Source organism: Ammodytes marinus (genome assembly GCF_949987685.1).
Source record: "Ammodytes marinus genome assembly, chromosome: 6".
Taxonomy (NCBI): domain Eukaryota; kingdom Metazoa; phylum Chordata; class Actinopteri; order Uranoscopiformes; family Ammodytidae; genus Ammodytes; species Ammodytes marinus.
The window spans coordinates 30,068,709-30,086,439 of record NC_137235.1 but is presented as its reverse complement, the minus strand read 5'-3'; the positions used below and the strand labels follow the sequence as shown (position 1 = coordinate 30,086,439).

The 17,731-nt window shown below is 42.9% G+C and overlaps 1 protein-coding gene across 1 annotated transcript in view; it reads right to left on the bottom strand.

Moving 5' to 3' along the window:
• gnav1 (guanine nucleotide binding protein (G protein) alpha v1) overlaps positions 1-17,731 on the bottom strand; it is a 29,983-nt gene that overhangs the window by 8,132 nt on the left and 4,120 nt on the right. The window contains exons 3-6 of the mRNA XM_080029634.1: positions 12,894-12,986; positions 12,061-12,221; positions 8,741-8,869; positions 2,251-2,380 (exon numbers count right to left, since the gene is read on the bottom strand). Coding sequence (XP_079885760.1) covers positions 2,251-2,380; positions 8,741-8,869; positions 12,061-12,221; positions 12,894-12,986 — 513 coding nt within the window. The remainder of the gene's footprint in view (positions 1-2,250; positions 2,381-8,740; positions 8,870-12,060; positions 12,222-12,893; positions 12,987-17,731) is intronic.

The window sequence follows — 17,731 nt, the reverse complement described above, 5'->3', positions numbered from 1 at the left end:
GGAATACACCAGTGCGAAGGGACATATTGACAATTTCTAGGACATCTGAGGCCATACAGCTAAAAACAGTTTTAAAGAAGCCTGTGGGCAGAATGTCAAGGCAACAGGAGGAGGAGTTCAGGTGTTGTATAATGTCCTCCAGGTTTTTCTTGTTTATCAGAAAAAACTCTGTCATGGCATCTGAATTTGTTTTAAATGGGTACAGAGATAAAACATATCTTGAACCTGGTATTGATGCAGTGACAGCTTGTCTTATTTTATGAATTTTCTCAGTAAAGAAGGAGGCAAATTCATTGCAGGCCCTCGTGGAAAGATGCTCAGACGCTACTGACACAGGAGGGTTTGTTAGCCTGTCAACAGCAGCAAACAGGGCATGTGCATTGTTGCTGTTTTTGGTGATGATGTCAGAGAAGAAAGACTGTCTTGCATTTCTTAGTTCTAGATTAAACGTGCGTAGTTTCTCTTTGAAGATGTTATAGTGAACATTTAGATTTGTTTTTCGCCACCTGCGTTCTGCTTTACGGCACTCTCTTTTTTCAATTCTGACCTGAGGGGTATTTCTCCAGGGGGACCTTTTTTTACCAGAGATGATTTTCACCTTGGTGGGTGCAATAGCATCGATAACATTTGTAATTTTTGAGTTGAAGTTACATACAAGCTCATTAACTGAGATACAGGGGAGGAGCGGGGACAGAGAAAATGCCTGGATAAATTGTTCACTCGTGTTTTCAGTAATATACCGTTTTTTGATAACCTTTGTTTTTGCAGTTGTGTTCAAAGATATTGTACTCCCAAAAAACAAACATGAATGGTCGGAGAGACCCACATCAGACACTAAAAGGTTTGAAATGTCCAGGCCCTTTGAAATTAATAAGTCCAGGGTGTGACCTTTGTTATGTGTAGGCTGGTTTACGTGTTGGGAGAGTCCAAAATTTTCCAGTACATAGCATAGTTCTTTAGCACTTCTGTCCTCGGGTTTGTCCACATGTATATTAAAATCCCCAACAATCAATAAACAGTCAAACTCCATACAGATTACAGACAGTAGTCCAGTAAGGTCATCAAAAAAGTTTGCACAGTATTTAGGTGGCCTGTAGATATTAATAACAATAGCTTGAGAGGCTGAATTTAACTTGAGAGCCACATATTCAAATGAAACAAAGTTTCCATAAAACATCTTTTTGCATGTTAAAGATTCATTAAATAAAATAGCAACTCCACCACCTTTCCTATGAGCTCTGGCCTCACTCTCGAAAGTGTAGTTGGGGGGGGTTGACTCGATAAGAACAGCTGAGCTGTTGTCTGGGTCCAACCAAGTTTCAGTTAAAAACATAAAATCAAGATTGTGCTTGGTAATAAAATCATTAATTAAAAATGTTTTACCTGACAAAGATCTGATGTTTAACAAGGCCAGACTCAGTGTGTTTGAATGTGAAGCATTGTCAGCCCTATTTACTACAGCAGACTGTGGCTGAAGGGGAATGGATACCAAGATAAGTTAAATTGAAATGTGCAAAATATTTACAATGTGCAATATGCAATCAACTGGATGTACATTTTGATGTGCAGGCTGAGCAATGAATAGATTTAGAGTTCTTGGTTCAGAGTTCCTGACATTTTGTCAGTTTTCCACCAAAACTTGGTTGGTTAAGACCAAGCCCCAACCTCAGCCATTTTTACCAGCATCCAATAAGGAAGTGACCACAACTGCAGTAACCAGGAAGTGCCACGGTGACGTGGTACCAAGACTGAGCAGTTTTTCTTTGACTCACTTGTTAGACAGGCCGTTTTCAAAGACTTATTAAACCTATTTACAGCCTGGTCCACAAAACCATTCTAGTCTGTATGTTTAGGTCATATCTCCATGACAACACTGAGGGGGGTTATTTTTTTTGGACCACATTATTTTTGTTATTATTTTATTTTATCGGAGGTTATACTGTATTGGTGCGATCTCTTGAGTGACAGCTCTCCGCCCGTTGTCCCTCACTTTGCCTCGGAGGTATACGTCAGCTATCTCCCTCCCCCCGACGTGAGGCGGAGTAAAAATCTCACAAAATGGCGACGCGCACAAACCAGGATTATTGGATGCCGTGTGAATAACTGAGGTCAGCCCGGATGCTAACTCCATATTATTTACTATCTATGGTTAAGACAAAAGAATCTATCTGATTGGGTGGTCTTTACTTGGCGGCTATCTGGCTGAAGAGCATGAACATTTGGGAGGGAGTGACAGAGTGCAGCCCTTACCATGGAGGCGTCTTCCACCAGGGTCATGTCATAGCCACTGAGCGACACCACAAACAGCACCGCCCGCACGTCCTCGAAACAACCAATCCACTTCTTCCGCTCCGTTCTCTGGCCTCCAACATCGTACAACCTGCAGAGAAGATATGGACGGAACAAGAGAAAACATCTAAGTATGAAGGAACACGCCTGTGTGTGTGTGTGTGTGTGTGTGTGTGTGTGTGTGTGTGTGTGTGTGTGTGTGTGTGTGTGTGTTTGCGTGCGTGTGCGTGTGCATGCGCTTTGAGGTCCTCGCCAATTGTAGTGGAAATGTGAAGCTGTTTGTATGAGGGGTTCTGGTGGAAAAAGGGGGAAAACAACTCAGTCAGACTTTGTCGTGTTTGTATTCCATAGGAATATTTCTCTTGAGTTTAGTACGTGTTTGGTCGGCTGCTTGGAAAAAGCTGTGATCACAAACATTGGCACGCTGTATTATCACTGTATTATGACGGTTCACACATATCGTCAGCGCAGACAGAGAATCAATGAAGTAGTGGGTCGAAAAAAACAAAATCCATTGAGTCGAAAGAAGCCACAACGCTCCATAGATCTGAAGGGAACATCTGAGTTCAGTGTTAATGATCTGTGGGTTCATCACAAACGGCTGACATCTTTCACACACACAGTCATTTAATCCATAGTTCATGTTAAAGTATTGATTAGAGCCGCTTTTACAGGCACACGCTCTACTCCACCTTAATTAAAATGTGTCACAAAATCCCAAATGAGACAGCAGAAGAATACACTCAGCTTAGGTTATGTAAATGCAGCAAACATTCCTGCAACATTCGAACTTGCTGTTGTTATTTATCGATCGCAGTTTAACTTCAAGTCTAGCCATACACATCGGCTGTAGTTTGTGTCATACCTCTCGTCCGTTGTGTCAACACTGATATAGTTATTTAAACCTGGGATTTACCTGCCACTATAGGTCTGCTAAGAAATATGGCTTATTGTTGTAAAGCGCCACAATAGGGCCATGAGTGAGAAATGAGTTTGAAATACCAATTGGGTAAAAGAACCAAAACAACTGTTTAAGATGAAGGAAAGAGAACCAGAGGCTTTAGAATTAAAGACTGATATAAACTATGATCTGGCCCCAGGTGTTACTCCAGACCAACAGGGACTTTCAAGAAAGTAGAGAGACTGTGTGCACACATATATTATCTATGGTGCACACGCACACAAACACGACAGCACAGAGATTCTCTTTTCTGTCAAATTTTGGAGGACATTGCGTTGATATTAAACAATTTTATTATACAATTGTATCTTATTCCGGATCATCAGACATTGAACACATGGCCGTATTTAAGGTATTACTGTATATATGTGTGTGTGTGTGTGTGTGTGTGTGTGTGTGTGTGTGTGTGTGTGTGTGTGTGTGTGTGTGTGTGTGTGTGTGTGTGTGACTTGAAATCTCATCGTGACTGACATGTCCTTTATCAGGATTCAATTTCCAGCAGAAGAGTGTAAGGCTGTTTTTTTCTGTGTGTTCATGACCTTGCATACTGATGGTGTGGTCTACTGTAGCACTGAGGGCTAACTCTGATCAATGACAGATTGTGTTCGTTTTGGTCTGATATTCCTAAAATATGGGATTTACGCTCAAACACACACACACACACACACATGGAGAAGCGTGTCACACCTCCCTGCAGACCGGGCTCCCCAACCCTGTTTCAATTTTCACAGAGACAATCACAACACGGCAGCACAAAGAGCGTAAAGGTCAATGGTCTGCAAAAGGACCAGAGAAAAAAAAGAGCACAGGAATAACAGCAGAGAGACACAGATCAGTGGGTCTCACTTCACCCATTTCAGAAGCCAGCTGTGCCATCTCCCACCTTCCATTTGAGCAGCCAGCGATAATACAGCTCCTTATTGAGAGGGGAAATTGAACACGAAGAAACACTAAGGCCCCAGGTGAGAAATTTCCTTGGCTGATGCTTCATTACGCAGACTTACTCACAAGCACGTGTGCACCATGTCACCCTAAACACACTTTATGACTTACTACTAAGTGTGTCCCGAGCTTTGCAGGTTCACATACGACAGCGATACACACTCACCACAATCCTTTTATGCTTTTCCATTGAAGATAGCTTTCACATCATTGTATGAATGAATGAATGAATGATGTTTTTGTGTCATGCCACACTAGTAGTGGCCCATCTCTCACTGGATTACAAGACACCGATAACATACAACACAAAGAGTGTAGTACCTACACAAACACAATACACTATACAATAAACACACTCAATATAAATAGACATATTAATCTTAGCCCACTCCTAGAATAGAGTCAGTATGTATTACATTTTAGCTGGACTTCTATGTTTATACACAAAACAAACATGTTCCAAACTTTGAGCTCCTCTATATAAAGGGATACATGTCTTTATTCATCACACCTCCTCCTCATCAGTTTCCATCCTCCTGTCATCCCTCTCTCATATCACACTTGCTGGTTTTGGCCCATAACGTTCACCCTTGTCTGCATTGTAATTGTAATTATCAGAGCAGTTTGTTAATGATGCAGGAAAAAGACCCAGATCCTTATTAAACTGAGGGGTCAAAGGTCAACTAGGACGTCTGTATGCAAACTACCATGTCTCTTTCACAGAAACACATATTACTCATTTGCGCACACGCGCACACACACACACACACACACACACACACACACACACACACACACACACACACACACACACACACACACACACACACACACACACACACACACACACACACACACACACACACACACACACACACACACACACACACACACACACACACACACACACACACACACACACACACACACACACATTCTATTGCTAAGTTTGAAATAATTACTTACAGTTTTATTAGTTTATGCTAAGCTCTTCATCAAAACAAATGGATTGATCTCTACAAGTCACAGACACGAACACACGAACACACACACACACATGCTACAAAGTGTTGCTATTTCCTGTCAGTATGCTAAGATAAGCTAATCACCTAGATCCATATCACTTACTATCGCTGTGTCCCTTTTGTTTTGTGAAGGTATTCACACATATCTCTCGTAGAAATATTCATTCGTTTTTAAATGTATTTATTGGATGAAAAAAAACAAAAGAAAACACTTAATTTCTTCATAATAGTTACTACATAAGATCATTCTTTACAATAAATGTCTTTGGACTTATTTGTACCCTCTCAAATAAAGCAGGGCCTGACATGATCCTGTGGCCATTCTGAAACAGCCAGAGTAAACAGCCAGTTCAACATAAAACTGTTCTCTAATAGGAAAAATTGGAGAGCAAGGCACAGATGAGTATCAACCAACACGAGAGACACAGAGGGAGGCAGTTTCAAAGTATGTTAGCAACAAGTGCTGCCTCAATATGAACTGAATGAGACTGAGCCTCTTTTCCCTCTCTCTTTCTGACAATCCGTTTACTTCTCAAAATCCCTTTAATATCCTTTGTGTTGCTAAGTTTGAAATACTTACTAAGAGTATTATGAGTTTATGCTAAGCTCTTCATCAACACCTAGGGATTGATCTCTCCAAGTCACAGACAGGAACACAGGAACACACACACACACACACACACACACACACACACACACACTAGACACACTATTATCCATACCCAATTACCAATTATCTCCTCAAGAATGAAGACAGATAATAGTGTGTGAGCGAGGAGGCCACCTGGGACTCTGCTCCCCTTCGCTCAGATCTGACACTGTCACCTGTTGATGATGTCATTATCACAAGGTCTCACGGCAAGAAATATTAAAAAAAAAGAAGCCAAAAAAACAACAACAACACAAAAAGCAAACAATCTTGCCGCTGACCGAATGGGCTTGCACCTGCCAGAGGAGGAGAGGGAGAGTTGGATGGATGGATGGATGGATGGATGGATGGATGGATGGATAGATAGATGGATAGATGGATGGATGGTCAAGGAGGAGAGAGGGCCAGATGGAAAAAGGGAGGCAAGTCTAAATGAAAGAAAAGTTAAGGAGACTGTCTCGGCTCCCCAGACTTGGTAATCAGTATAGATGCACAAATGAATGGATACGCACAAGCAAGCAAGGACACACACAAACACACACGCACGCACGCACGCACGCACACACGCACGCACACACACACACACACACACACACACACACACACACACAGACACACACAATGGAGTTTCATAGAGGAAACAATTTGGTCATCATCTGTCAGCAGGAAGTGGAGTGGGCGTATAGGGCAAGAGCTAAAAAACACAAAAAGCTAAAAAAAAAATCTTGCCGCTGAGGGTCTAAAGGGTGACGCACATACTTAAGACTGTGTGAAAAAAGATGGCATTTATCCAGGGAAAAACAGATACGGTTATTATGATCAAAGCTTGTTGGTTTGTTTTTCCTGGTGAAACACTTCCAGTCAAATGTGTGTGTGTGTGGCATTGGATGTGCAAACACGCACAAGTCAGTGGCATCCAGAGACGTACAAGAAGCATCTAGATGTGACACTAATGTCCCAGGCGGAAGTCATCTAACTGACAAACTGCTTGGCTCTACAATGTTAATATGCTAAAACAAAGGCTTCATGAAAAGCTGAGGTAATGCGTTTTATCATTATAATTCCATACGAGACGTGACGTTGGGGCGTGGATGAAGGGCACCTTGTCATTGCTCCTTGGGTAGACATTACAAAAGGAAGAGGAGGAAAGCAATCCAATCTTCCTTGATATCAATATGACTATGGATACACTGTAGACAGACAATCAAATGTGTGCTGTGCTGAATGTGTTCTTGTTAGCCCTGCACGGTCCCTTAAACTCCACCGATAAAACCAAACTGTGGAAAATCAGCCACATTCCTTTTCATGCTGTCGTCAGCGGCCAACACTCTAAAAACTGACCCTTCCCGATTCCCAATTATACGGACCACAAATGTTCAGTGTTCACTGTAAAACTCAATTACATTATAACACAGCAATTACACAGATCATTTGCACATGTTTTCCCCTACACCACAGAATCAACTTTTATCCAATTCTAGAAACATTTCTTTAGACTTTGCCATAACCGGTCCACCCATATGTTCATCTACTGTAGCCTGATGATATATCTATCACTTGATACTAATCTTTCAACCGTTCATACTAAACCTTAGTTGTGTTCTGATTTAGGTGCTTTAGTCATGGTAGGAGCATGGCATTGTCAGTCTGTCTGTAAGTTCACCAGTCAGCTAGATCTGGAAAGAAATACTGTATATCAACAATAGGAGGGTGCTTGTGGTGTAGTGGTTAGAGCGCCCCCACATAGAAGCTCAGTCCTCAAAAGCAGCAGACCACGAGTTTGAATCCGGCCCGTGGTCATTCTCTGCATGTCATTCCCCTCTCTGCCCCATTTCATCTCTTTCCTAACTGTCTAATAAGAGCATAAAAAATCTTAACTTTTGAATGTATTGGATTGGTCCCCTTCAGGATGAATTGTAATTACTCTGGTGTTCTCTTAACTTTTGGATCAAGTAGGTATAAAAAAATATATATATTCATCAATACTTTGTTTTCAAAACTACTGACATTCCCGTCAACCTCAGTTGTACTTTGTGTTCAGTGATAATAAACACATTCTAAATCGTCAAACTTCCCCGCATGCCAACACGCTGATATTAGCATTTTAGCTGCAAGCTACACTGGGTAAATGTTTAGCAGATACCTCAGCGTTATCAACATTTTTAAAGAAAGAAATGTGCCTAGTAACGTCAACATAATTAGTGTTTTCTGTTAATGGCGCTGAGAGAATTCAAGTTCATTAATATCTATTGCCTGTCATGACTGTCAGCGGTATGGAAATGGGGTGAGCCATTGGGAGACGATAAAGAAGTTGATGATGTGTGACATGGCCCCATTGATCACATGTGAATATGGTCGTCTGACATTAAACCTCCAGGGCTCAGATACCTGCCCTCTGCTACTCCACTGATAAGACAGTGCAGTTGTGTGCATTGTGGAGACTTGTACAATGCTTTTGAACGTGTGAGTGTGTGTGTGTGTGTGTGTGTGTGTGTGTGTGTGTGTGTGTGTGTGTGTGTGTGTGTGTGTGTGTGTGTGTGTGTGTGTGTGTGTGTGTGTGTGTGTGTGTGTGTGTGTGTGTGTGTGTGTGTGTGTGTGTGTGTAATGTATGTATGTATGTGTGTGCGCACAGCCAGTAGATGAGAGCAAAGGCTACTGATGGGTGCCATATTGACATATTGCATGAAGCTGCCGATCTCCATCTCGGGCCTGTCGGCAGAGATAAAGGTGTCACAGCTCAAGAAGTGAAGTAAGTCGGCTGCGTCTGACTCTGGTTCAGAAGTACGGGGGCCGCTCTGAGTGAGCCAGTGGTTATGAGAAAGCTCATTCTGCAGCGTGACCACTCCATAACAAGCCAAGTCAAAAGGTGTCTACCTGAAAATGAGGTGTTTGACCTTGAACTGGGTCTCTATCACGCCGGTCGTTCTCAGTCGTACCCGGAGAACATCCATCTCTGTGGGCACGTAGTCTGTCGACGTGATGCGGCTCATGTTCTCAAAGAAACTATGAAAATGAGAAAGAGGAGAGGGGGAGATCGGGGGGGCAGAGAGACACAGAAGGGCATTAAGAGGTGAAAGGCGGGAACAGACAGTGAGAGGGAGGGAAATATGTAAAAACTATGTACAAACTTTAAAATCAAAAGGGAGTACCATCATGTATGGAGACTTGTACATTGCGTGTGTGTCGTGGTGGTGCTGGCTGCCAGGCGGCGGGTAGGGAGTGCAGTGATAAGGCTGGAGCCCCAGGGGCCGCAGTGGATCATCGCCATGAATATTCACACTGTGGTTTACCATAATAACACACTGAGGCTAAGCTTTCAAACACTGATCAGCTTTTAGCACAGCTCAACTGTATCGTGTGTGCACACACACGCTCAGTGAGATGTGATCTTTTCTTCAAACAACACACACACACAAACAGGAGGCAGTAACGTCTCCACCTACCTGGACTGACTGTGACATTCTCAACTAGTCATCCTGAATCAGTTTCCCCAGACAGCGACACACATCCTGCTGCTCAAAAAACACACAGCGCAGGCAACACGCTGTTTTGTTCTTCTGTGTTTGTGAGGACCATTGCGAGTTTAACACATTTTGACCAGTCCTCGATTCTTCAAAAAGATGTAGACCCTATTAAGTGATTTGTGGGAGGGACAATAACTAATTGTTGTTGACAATATCACCTCATTAAGATGATACTGTATGGTGAACCTGTGATATCCACAGTGACTCTGATTCAAACATCCAGCAGATACAGAGCAACATTAACATTACTTTAGACAAATATTCACTCTCCTTTTAGCAATGTTTTCTTTTTGTCTTAACCAACTCCTGAGCGAAAGATTTGGCTATTGAGTAGCTAAATGCTCCACTGAGTTCACCAGCTGGTCGCATTATATGTATTATGGGTTAAGCAACAAAACAGGGACCTGCTGAGCCGTAAAGTCAAAACGATAAGCTGAAAGACACTAAAAAGACCCCAAGAGCTAACGAAAACTGCAGTCAATTTTACTCTAAAAATCCTTGTATGGAAGCCATATACAGACATAGAATCATACATTTTATTATCACAAGGTAAATTTATCACAAGGTAGAACAGCTGTTTTTCACTCATCAGTTAGGACAGCTCATCCATAAGTAAACCAAAAGTGAGCACTGAGTGTGTGCCTGAGGAGAGAGGAGGCTGAGGGTTGCTCTCAGTGGGAACCAGGGGGCCTGTCGGGCTAGATAACCCCAGAGCCGAAGGCCTCTCGCTGGGCTAGAGATGAGAGGAGACAGCCTCCTGGTGAGTCCTGCCTCTGTCTTACTTCTGCATCATCAACTGGTTTCTTATTTACAGTCTTTGTCCTCGTTCTTTTCAGTATTTTACACACACACACACACACACACACACACACACACACACACACACACACACACACACACACACACACACACACACACACACACACACACACACACACACACACACACACACACACACACACACACACACACACACACACACACACACACACACACACACACTTTATATGGATGTACAGTACATAATAGCTGTGGAGGTACATACAGTCCCCTACAAAAGTATTGGAACAGTGAGGCCAATTCCTTTATTTTTGCTGTAGACTGGAAACATTTGGGTTTGACACCAAAATATGAATAATAGACAATAGATCAACATTTCAGCTTTCATTTCCAGGTATTTACATCTGGATCTGATACATTACTGAGAAGATATCCTTTTTTGTAAAGGAACACCACATTTTTAGGCAAGCAAAAGTATTGGAACAGATACACTTAAAATAAATTAAAGTAAATAAGACTTGATGTTTTGTTGCAATCCTTCGCTTGCAATAACTGCATCAAGCCTGTGACCAATTGACATTACAAAACTTTTGCATTCTTCTTTTGTGGTGCTTTTCCAGGCTTTCACCGCAGCCTCTTTCAGTTGCTGTTTGTTTTGGGGGGTTACTCCCTTCGGTCTCCTCTTTAGCAGGTAAAATGCATGCTCTCTGGGTTTAAGTCTGGAGATTGACTTGGCCAGTCTAAAACCTTCTATTTCTTGCCCCTGATTATTTCCTTTGTTGTTTTCGCAGTTTTTTTGGATCATTATCTTGCTGCATGATGAAGGATCTTCCAATCAGTTTGGTTGCACCTTTCTTTAAATTGGCAGACCGAATGTTTCTGTAGACTTCTAAGTTCATTTTGCTGTTGCCATCATGTGTTACTGTGTTGTTGTCAAGATGAACCTTTACCAAAGTGATGGAAAGGCTAAAGAAAGGATCTGCTTATGATCCCAAACATACAAGCTCATCTGTGAAACACGGTGGAGGCAATGTCATGGCTTGGGCTTGCATAGCTTCTTCTCGGATGGGCTCATTAATCTTCAATGATGATGTAACACATGATGGCAACAGCAAAATGAACTCAGAAGTTTACAGAAACATTTTGTCTGCCAATTTAAAGAAAGATGCAACCAAACTGATTGGAAGATCCTTCATCGTGCAGCAACATAATGACACAAAACACACTGAAAAAAACAATTAATCAGGGGCAAGAAATGGAAGGTTTCAGACTGGCCAAGTCTATCTCCAGAGTTTAACCTTATAGAGAATGCATTGTACCTGCTAAAGAGGAGACTGAAGAGAGTAAACAAACAGCAACTGCATGAGGCTGCGGTGAAAGCCTGGAAAAGCATCACAAAAGAAGAATGCAAAAGTTTTGTTATGTCAATGGGTCACAGGCTTGATGCAGTTATTGCAAGCGAAGGATTTGCAACAAAACATCAAGTCTTATTCACTTTTATTTACTTTAAGTCTATCTGTTCCAATACTTTTGCTTGCCTAAAAATGTGGTGTTCCTTTACAAATAATGCTATCTTCTCAGTTGTGTATCAGATCCAGATGTTAATACCTGGAAATGAAAGCTGAAATGTTGATCTATTGTCTATTATTCATATTTTGGTGTCAAACCCAAATGTTTCCAGTCTACAACAAACATAAAGGAATTGGCCTCAATGTTCCAATACTAATGGAGGGGACTGTATATTACAGGGATTTAAGTTTTTTTTCTCCCTTCCTCTGCCCTATGCACTATCCAGTCTAATCCACACTGACAGCGAGCACATTGCTGCTAAGTCCAGCTCATTAGCCCCCCGCGTCTCCTCCGCACAGCTAGAGTGTGAAGTGTACTCACTACAGCGCGGAGTCATTGAGCTCGTACTCGTATCCCCGGCCCGCTGCGGCCCTCACCCCCAGGTCGGCCCACAGACAGGACAGGGCGTGGCCCAGGAAAGGAAACAACACCTGGTCCTCATCAAAACACCGTCCACACGACAGCACCGAATGGGCATGCACCTGCCACAGGAAGAGAGGGAGACTCAGATTAGGATGGATGGATAGATAGATGGATGGATGGATGGATAGATCTACGTCACTGTAGATGGATGGTCAAGGAGGAGAGAGGGCCAGATGGAAAAAGGGATGCAAGTCTAAATGACAGAAAAGTTAAGGAGACTGTCTCGGCTCCCCAGACTTGGTAATCAGTATAGATGCACAAATGAATGGATACCCACAAACACGCACACACACAAACACACACACACACACACAATGGAGACATTTAATAGAGGAAACAATTTGATCATCATCTGTTAGCAGGAAGTGCAGAGTGGGCGTATAGGGCAAGAGCTTTGATAACTTTGACAATAAAGTTTAAATCAAAATGAACGTCACAATAAAACCACCCACCTACTGTCTAACTTCTCTCTCTCTTCTCTTTCTCTCTCTCTCTCTCTCTCTCTCTCCCTCAAACAAACTGTTGCTTTGTGTCATTCTGTTTGTACCAGATGTGGCTGCTGTGTAGTTTGTAAGGGCTGCGGTGCTAAGATGCTGCCCTCTAGTGGAGATCTGGGTACAGTGTAGGCCAACAACAACAACAACAACAACAACAACTACACTTGTGTTGAGCTGAAGAGGAGCAGGAAGAGGAGAAGATGAAAGAGACAGCGTGTGTAGAAAAGTCTATACCTTGTTCCTGCTGTTAGCCAGGTTGATGCGGAGGATGCCCATGCCGTGGAGGACAAACTTTATGGATGTCAGAAGGTTATCCAGCACTGCAGGCTGCCAAAGATCAAAGTCCATTGGTTAAAATCAAGAATAGCCAACAGGACAAGAAAAAATATATTTATATCATGATTGATAATAATGTTGGGTATTGTTGTCTTAAGTACTTACTTCAGCTTATGTGAAGTAAGTTAAGTAAGCTTTAAGTAAGTACAGTAAGTAAGCTTTATTTATATAGCGCCCTTCACAGACCAGGGTCACAAGGCGCTTCACAATACACATTTTCTATACATACACTCAAACACCGATGGCAGTAGCTGCCAAGCAAGGCGCTCTCTTCCCCAGGCTCACAGTGTGGGTTTTTCAGCTAATAGTTTTTACTGCCTAACACAAGAACATGACAGTTCCAACAAAGCCACTACTACTAGCTAAACGCTGCTTTTTTTTGGCTGCATTAAGTGAGAAGATCATTACCACTCTCATGTCTACCTCAAGTTATATTTGAAGCTGTATCAGCTCAGCAAAAATACAGGGAAACAGCTAACCTGGCTCATAGACAAGCCTCACAGGACCTATAACCATGTTCTAAAAAAATCTAAAAACCTGTGGTCTGCTTAGGAAGTGGTCTAAAATGTTGCATTATTTTAGGGTGCCTATACTCACAACTGGCCGGGGGCCCACAGCTGGAAATAAATCGCATACGTTAGAGTTGCTCCTTTTACTGTACAGAAACCTTAAAGGCTTAAAGGGTAACTTTGGATTTAAACATTATTTGTTGTAAGCAGCCGTCTGCTTTTAGACTGAACCAAAACTGGAAAGCAAGACAATTGGCTGAAAGACGCTAAAACGCTCTGGAGAGCTGAGAGGAACTACAGAGTCAGGCTGTGGGTTTGTAAGCACATTACGACCTCTTTCACATTACCTACTTGTTTGATCCATCGTTAATATGAACATATCGATTGGTGCAGATCTAAGTAAACCAGGTCGTATGAAAACTTGACCCTTCGTATCTCATGCTTTTATGGTGGTAATGTGGACAGTAACACGTGATGAGACTGGTACTTCACACTGTGGGCTATTTTTGATCATCAGATTTAAGCTGGCTGCTCTTGAATATGGCACACAGTACTGAATACCTTATGCTCTTCTTTTCTGCTTTTTCCATCTAAAATGGTTCAAATACTGTATATATGTTTGTAGTGGTTGTATACATCTATCGCACCAAAGACCAGCTGTGAAGCCTATTGAGAGTGTAAGGCAGTTAAAGTACCCTTGAACCTCACACAAATTAAAGCCATAACTCGGGGGTTTAGTGCTTGGAAGCCTCGGAGACTTTAGTGACTCCTGAGCGCTGGGAAGTAGGTGTGTAGGTGTATGTGTGCGCTGCGTTCTACTCTCCTGCCAGCTGAAGATAAGCTTCACATTCCATCACAATTCTATCAAAGTCTGGTCTCTCTCTCTCTCTCTCCTCTCTCTCTCTCTCTCTCTCTCTCTCTCTCTCTCTCTCTCTCTCTCTCTCTCTCTCTCTCTCTCTCTCTCTCTCTCTCTCTCTCTCTCTCTCCCTCCCTCCCTCTCTCTCTCTCTCCCTCCCCCCCTCTTTCTCTGCATCTCAGTGAGATGTGTTTTTCCTGGTGAAATGTGTGGAGTGCGATAACTCCACTATGATGGCGTCAGTTGGGGGCGGAGGGGCTGGCTACCAGGGCATTAAGGGACAAATTAGTCTGGTTTAAGAGAACCTCTGCGGACAGCGCTGCATTGATTTGTGTCAGAAATAAGCTGCTGTGTGCGTATGTCTCCCTCTGCCTCCCCATCTCTGTCATCTGCTCTGATATGCGGTTTCATATCGCACTATATATCTAACAAAATAAAACTTTCTGTAAGGCTGAAATAAACTGATTTTTATAGTGCACTTTCTATGTTTGGTCCTTAGGCAGGCAAGAGGGATATGGCAGAAAAACCAAGAGAGGCTTCAAGTAATACAAGTTAAGGAGAAGTAGGACCCTGCTGAACAAGACTGAAAGAGTCTAGGTAGCAGCTCTAATAGGGGTGACCTGAAGTTCAACAGTGCTTTGAGCTAAATGCTAAAGCTAGCATACTCATATGCTTAAATGTGTCAACGCTAAGATGCTGATGTCAGGCAGGCGTAATGTTTACTGTGGTCACAATTATAGTTGAGTGTGTTTGTATGATTTTTGTTTATCAGCCCTAAACATTAAGTATGGTGAAGCTGATGGGAATGTTATTAAAGGTCACATATGATTCAGATTGAAAATTCAGATTTGGGTTTCTAATAGAAACTGTTTTCATGGTGTAGTGTCCTAAACACCCCCCCCCCCCCCCACACCCCTTTTTTCAGCCTCTGTCCTAAAGGCTCAGTTTTAAAGACTGTAACTTAAAGCAGAAGAAGAGTGCTAGCTGACGTTAAAGTTCAGGTTACTTTTCCTGTGAGAGTCTCTGTCCAAAAGGTAACAACACCCCCCAACAACCACCACCAAAGCTCACTTCATATTTATACACTTTTTGTTTCTGTGCAGATTCTTTTACGGATATAAAAGTGCATTTTGGTGAGAAACACTCAATATAAAAAGAACCTATTTATTCACAAGGAGCCCTAAACAAATCAATATATTTAAATATGTAACCTCGAGTTGAATCAAGAATACTTTAACGAACTCAGCAAAGCGTTAAAACCACCGCAGAGGCAGTATTTATTGTAGAATCAAAATTGGCCCAGGTGTGGCTGCTAATCTGTCCATCCTTTTTGGATTTACAAGAAAAGAACTAAGTGCCCCTCTCACGTCACTTATCCAGCTACTGCACCCTCGTCTCTGACTGCGGTTGGTCTCATTCATTCATCCCTCCTTCCTCCCTTCCCTCCACCTCTGTCTTCCTTATCAATTGTTTCCAAGTCCCTCCCTCCCTCCCTGACAACGTGATAACTTTAGTTAGGTGTTGATAGTAAGGGTGGGAGGCACAGAGAGGGAGGCCACGGCTAAACTACTCCCCCAACAACATCAGACACTTTTTGTGTGAGCAGAGGCTCTCTGTAGCTGTTTCTCTCAGGGACAAACGGTACAAACAGTGCAGAACACTTTAACAATGTGTGGAGCAGCTGATGCAACTTCACACACTTTCAGTTTGAACGGCTACATTTCCCGTAAGAGACAACAAACACTGTGCCCACTTATTTAAGTTTCCACACACACACACACTGGGGCCACAGGTGTGTCAATGGATGGTAAGCCGAGTCCACCATCAGCTATACGTCACTTCTGTGGAAAAAGTATGGGGTAACAAGACACCCTGTTATCACCTATGTGAATGGGTGTGTGTGGGTGTGTGTGTGTGTGTGTGTGCTCTCGCCGCCTCATGGGAATTTGTGGTACACTTTGCTGTCAGTGGAAATAGTCCAACTGCCATTACAACAGCGTACTCTCTAAATCCATCTAAATACACCGACCTATTGGTATTGTCCAGTGTGCTGTTTGGACCTGCTCCCCCTAACACATAAACAAACACAAGCTGTGAGCTGTTGTGTCTGGTGGTGTGGCTGCATTTGCTACAAAAACACATAAAACAGAGAAAGGGGCAGAACTGGCGAAGGCCTAATACATAATCATTAACCACAGACCGTTGTGCTAGCAATGTATAACCAAGCACTGTGTGTTTGTAGGTTTTAAGCTCCGTTGATTTTCACAAACCAAAGCCTTACAGCAGTTCCAGGTGAGCAATCTCAGAGTCTTTGCATTGTCTTCTGTCTCACACACACACACACACACACACACACACACACACACACACACACACACACACACACACACACACACACACACACACACACACACACACACACACACACACACACACACACACACACACACACACACACACACACACACACACACACACACACACACACACACACACACACACACACACACACACACACACACACACACACACACACACACACACACACACACACAGCACCACTTTTGTTGACACAGAGTTGTGTGTATTGGAAGAGAATGAAGGGGAAAATCTCTGTCCATCAGCCTACCCACAGTAAAAACAACACCATGGCCCCCAGGCTGCAAATAAAGGAGCGATGAGACAAAGAGGAGCCCCATTCCTTTCCTTCCTGCCCTTATTCCTCTCAAACAGGCTGCTGGCCTGTCATGGCCCTAATGCCATACAAAACCTGCCTTCAAAAAGCCAGACAGAGAAATAAGAAGGTGGATTTCTGGATGTGCCTTCGGGGGAAATGTGAGAGAACTGATATAGTTTGGAGCAGGGGATAAGCTGTCCTGTACAAGGCAGGGTCGAGATGTTCACTACTGCACTGGCAGCCACAAGGACACTTAAAGGAGCAGATAACAACATGCACGCAGGCCTGAAAAAAACAATGAGCTCATACTCACAGTATAGTGTGTGTGTGTGTGTGTGTGTGTGTGTGTGTGTGTGTGTGTGTGTGTGTGTGTGTGTGTGTGTGTGTGTGTGTGTGTGTGTGTGTGTGTGTGTGTGTGTGTGTGACTTGTGTGTGTGTGTGGCAGAGGGTGTGTGTGAGTTTTCCTGGGAGAGGTTGGGACGGTCAGGGAAGGGCAGGGCAGGTTTGTGGGTTAGTGTCATTTTTCCAATAAGGGCGTAACCCGAGAACAAAGGCTAACCCAACTGGCAGCAGAGCCAACAAAAGACATTTGACTACTGGCACTAAATGTGTGTGCGTGCTTGCACATGTGTAATCTCTCCGTGGAGTGAATACATCGTTGCATAAATACAACATAAGGAGTTTCTGAAATCTG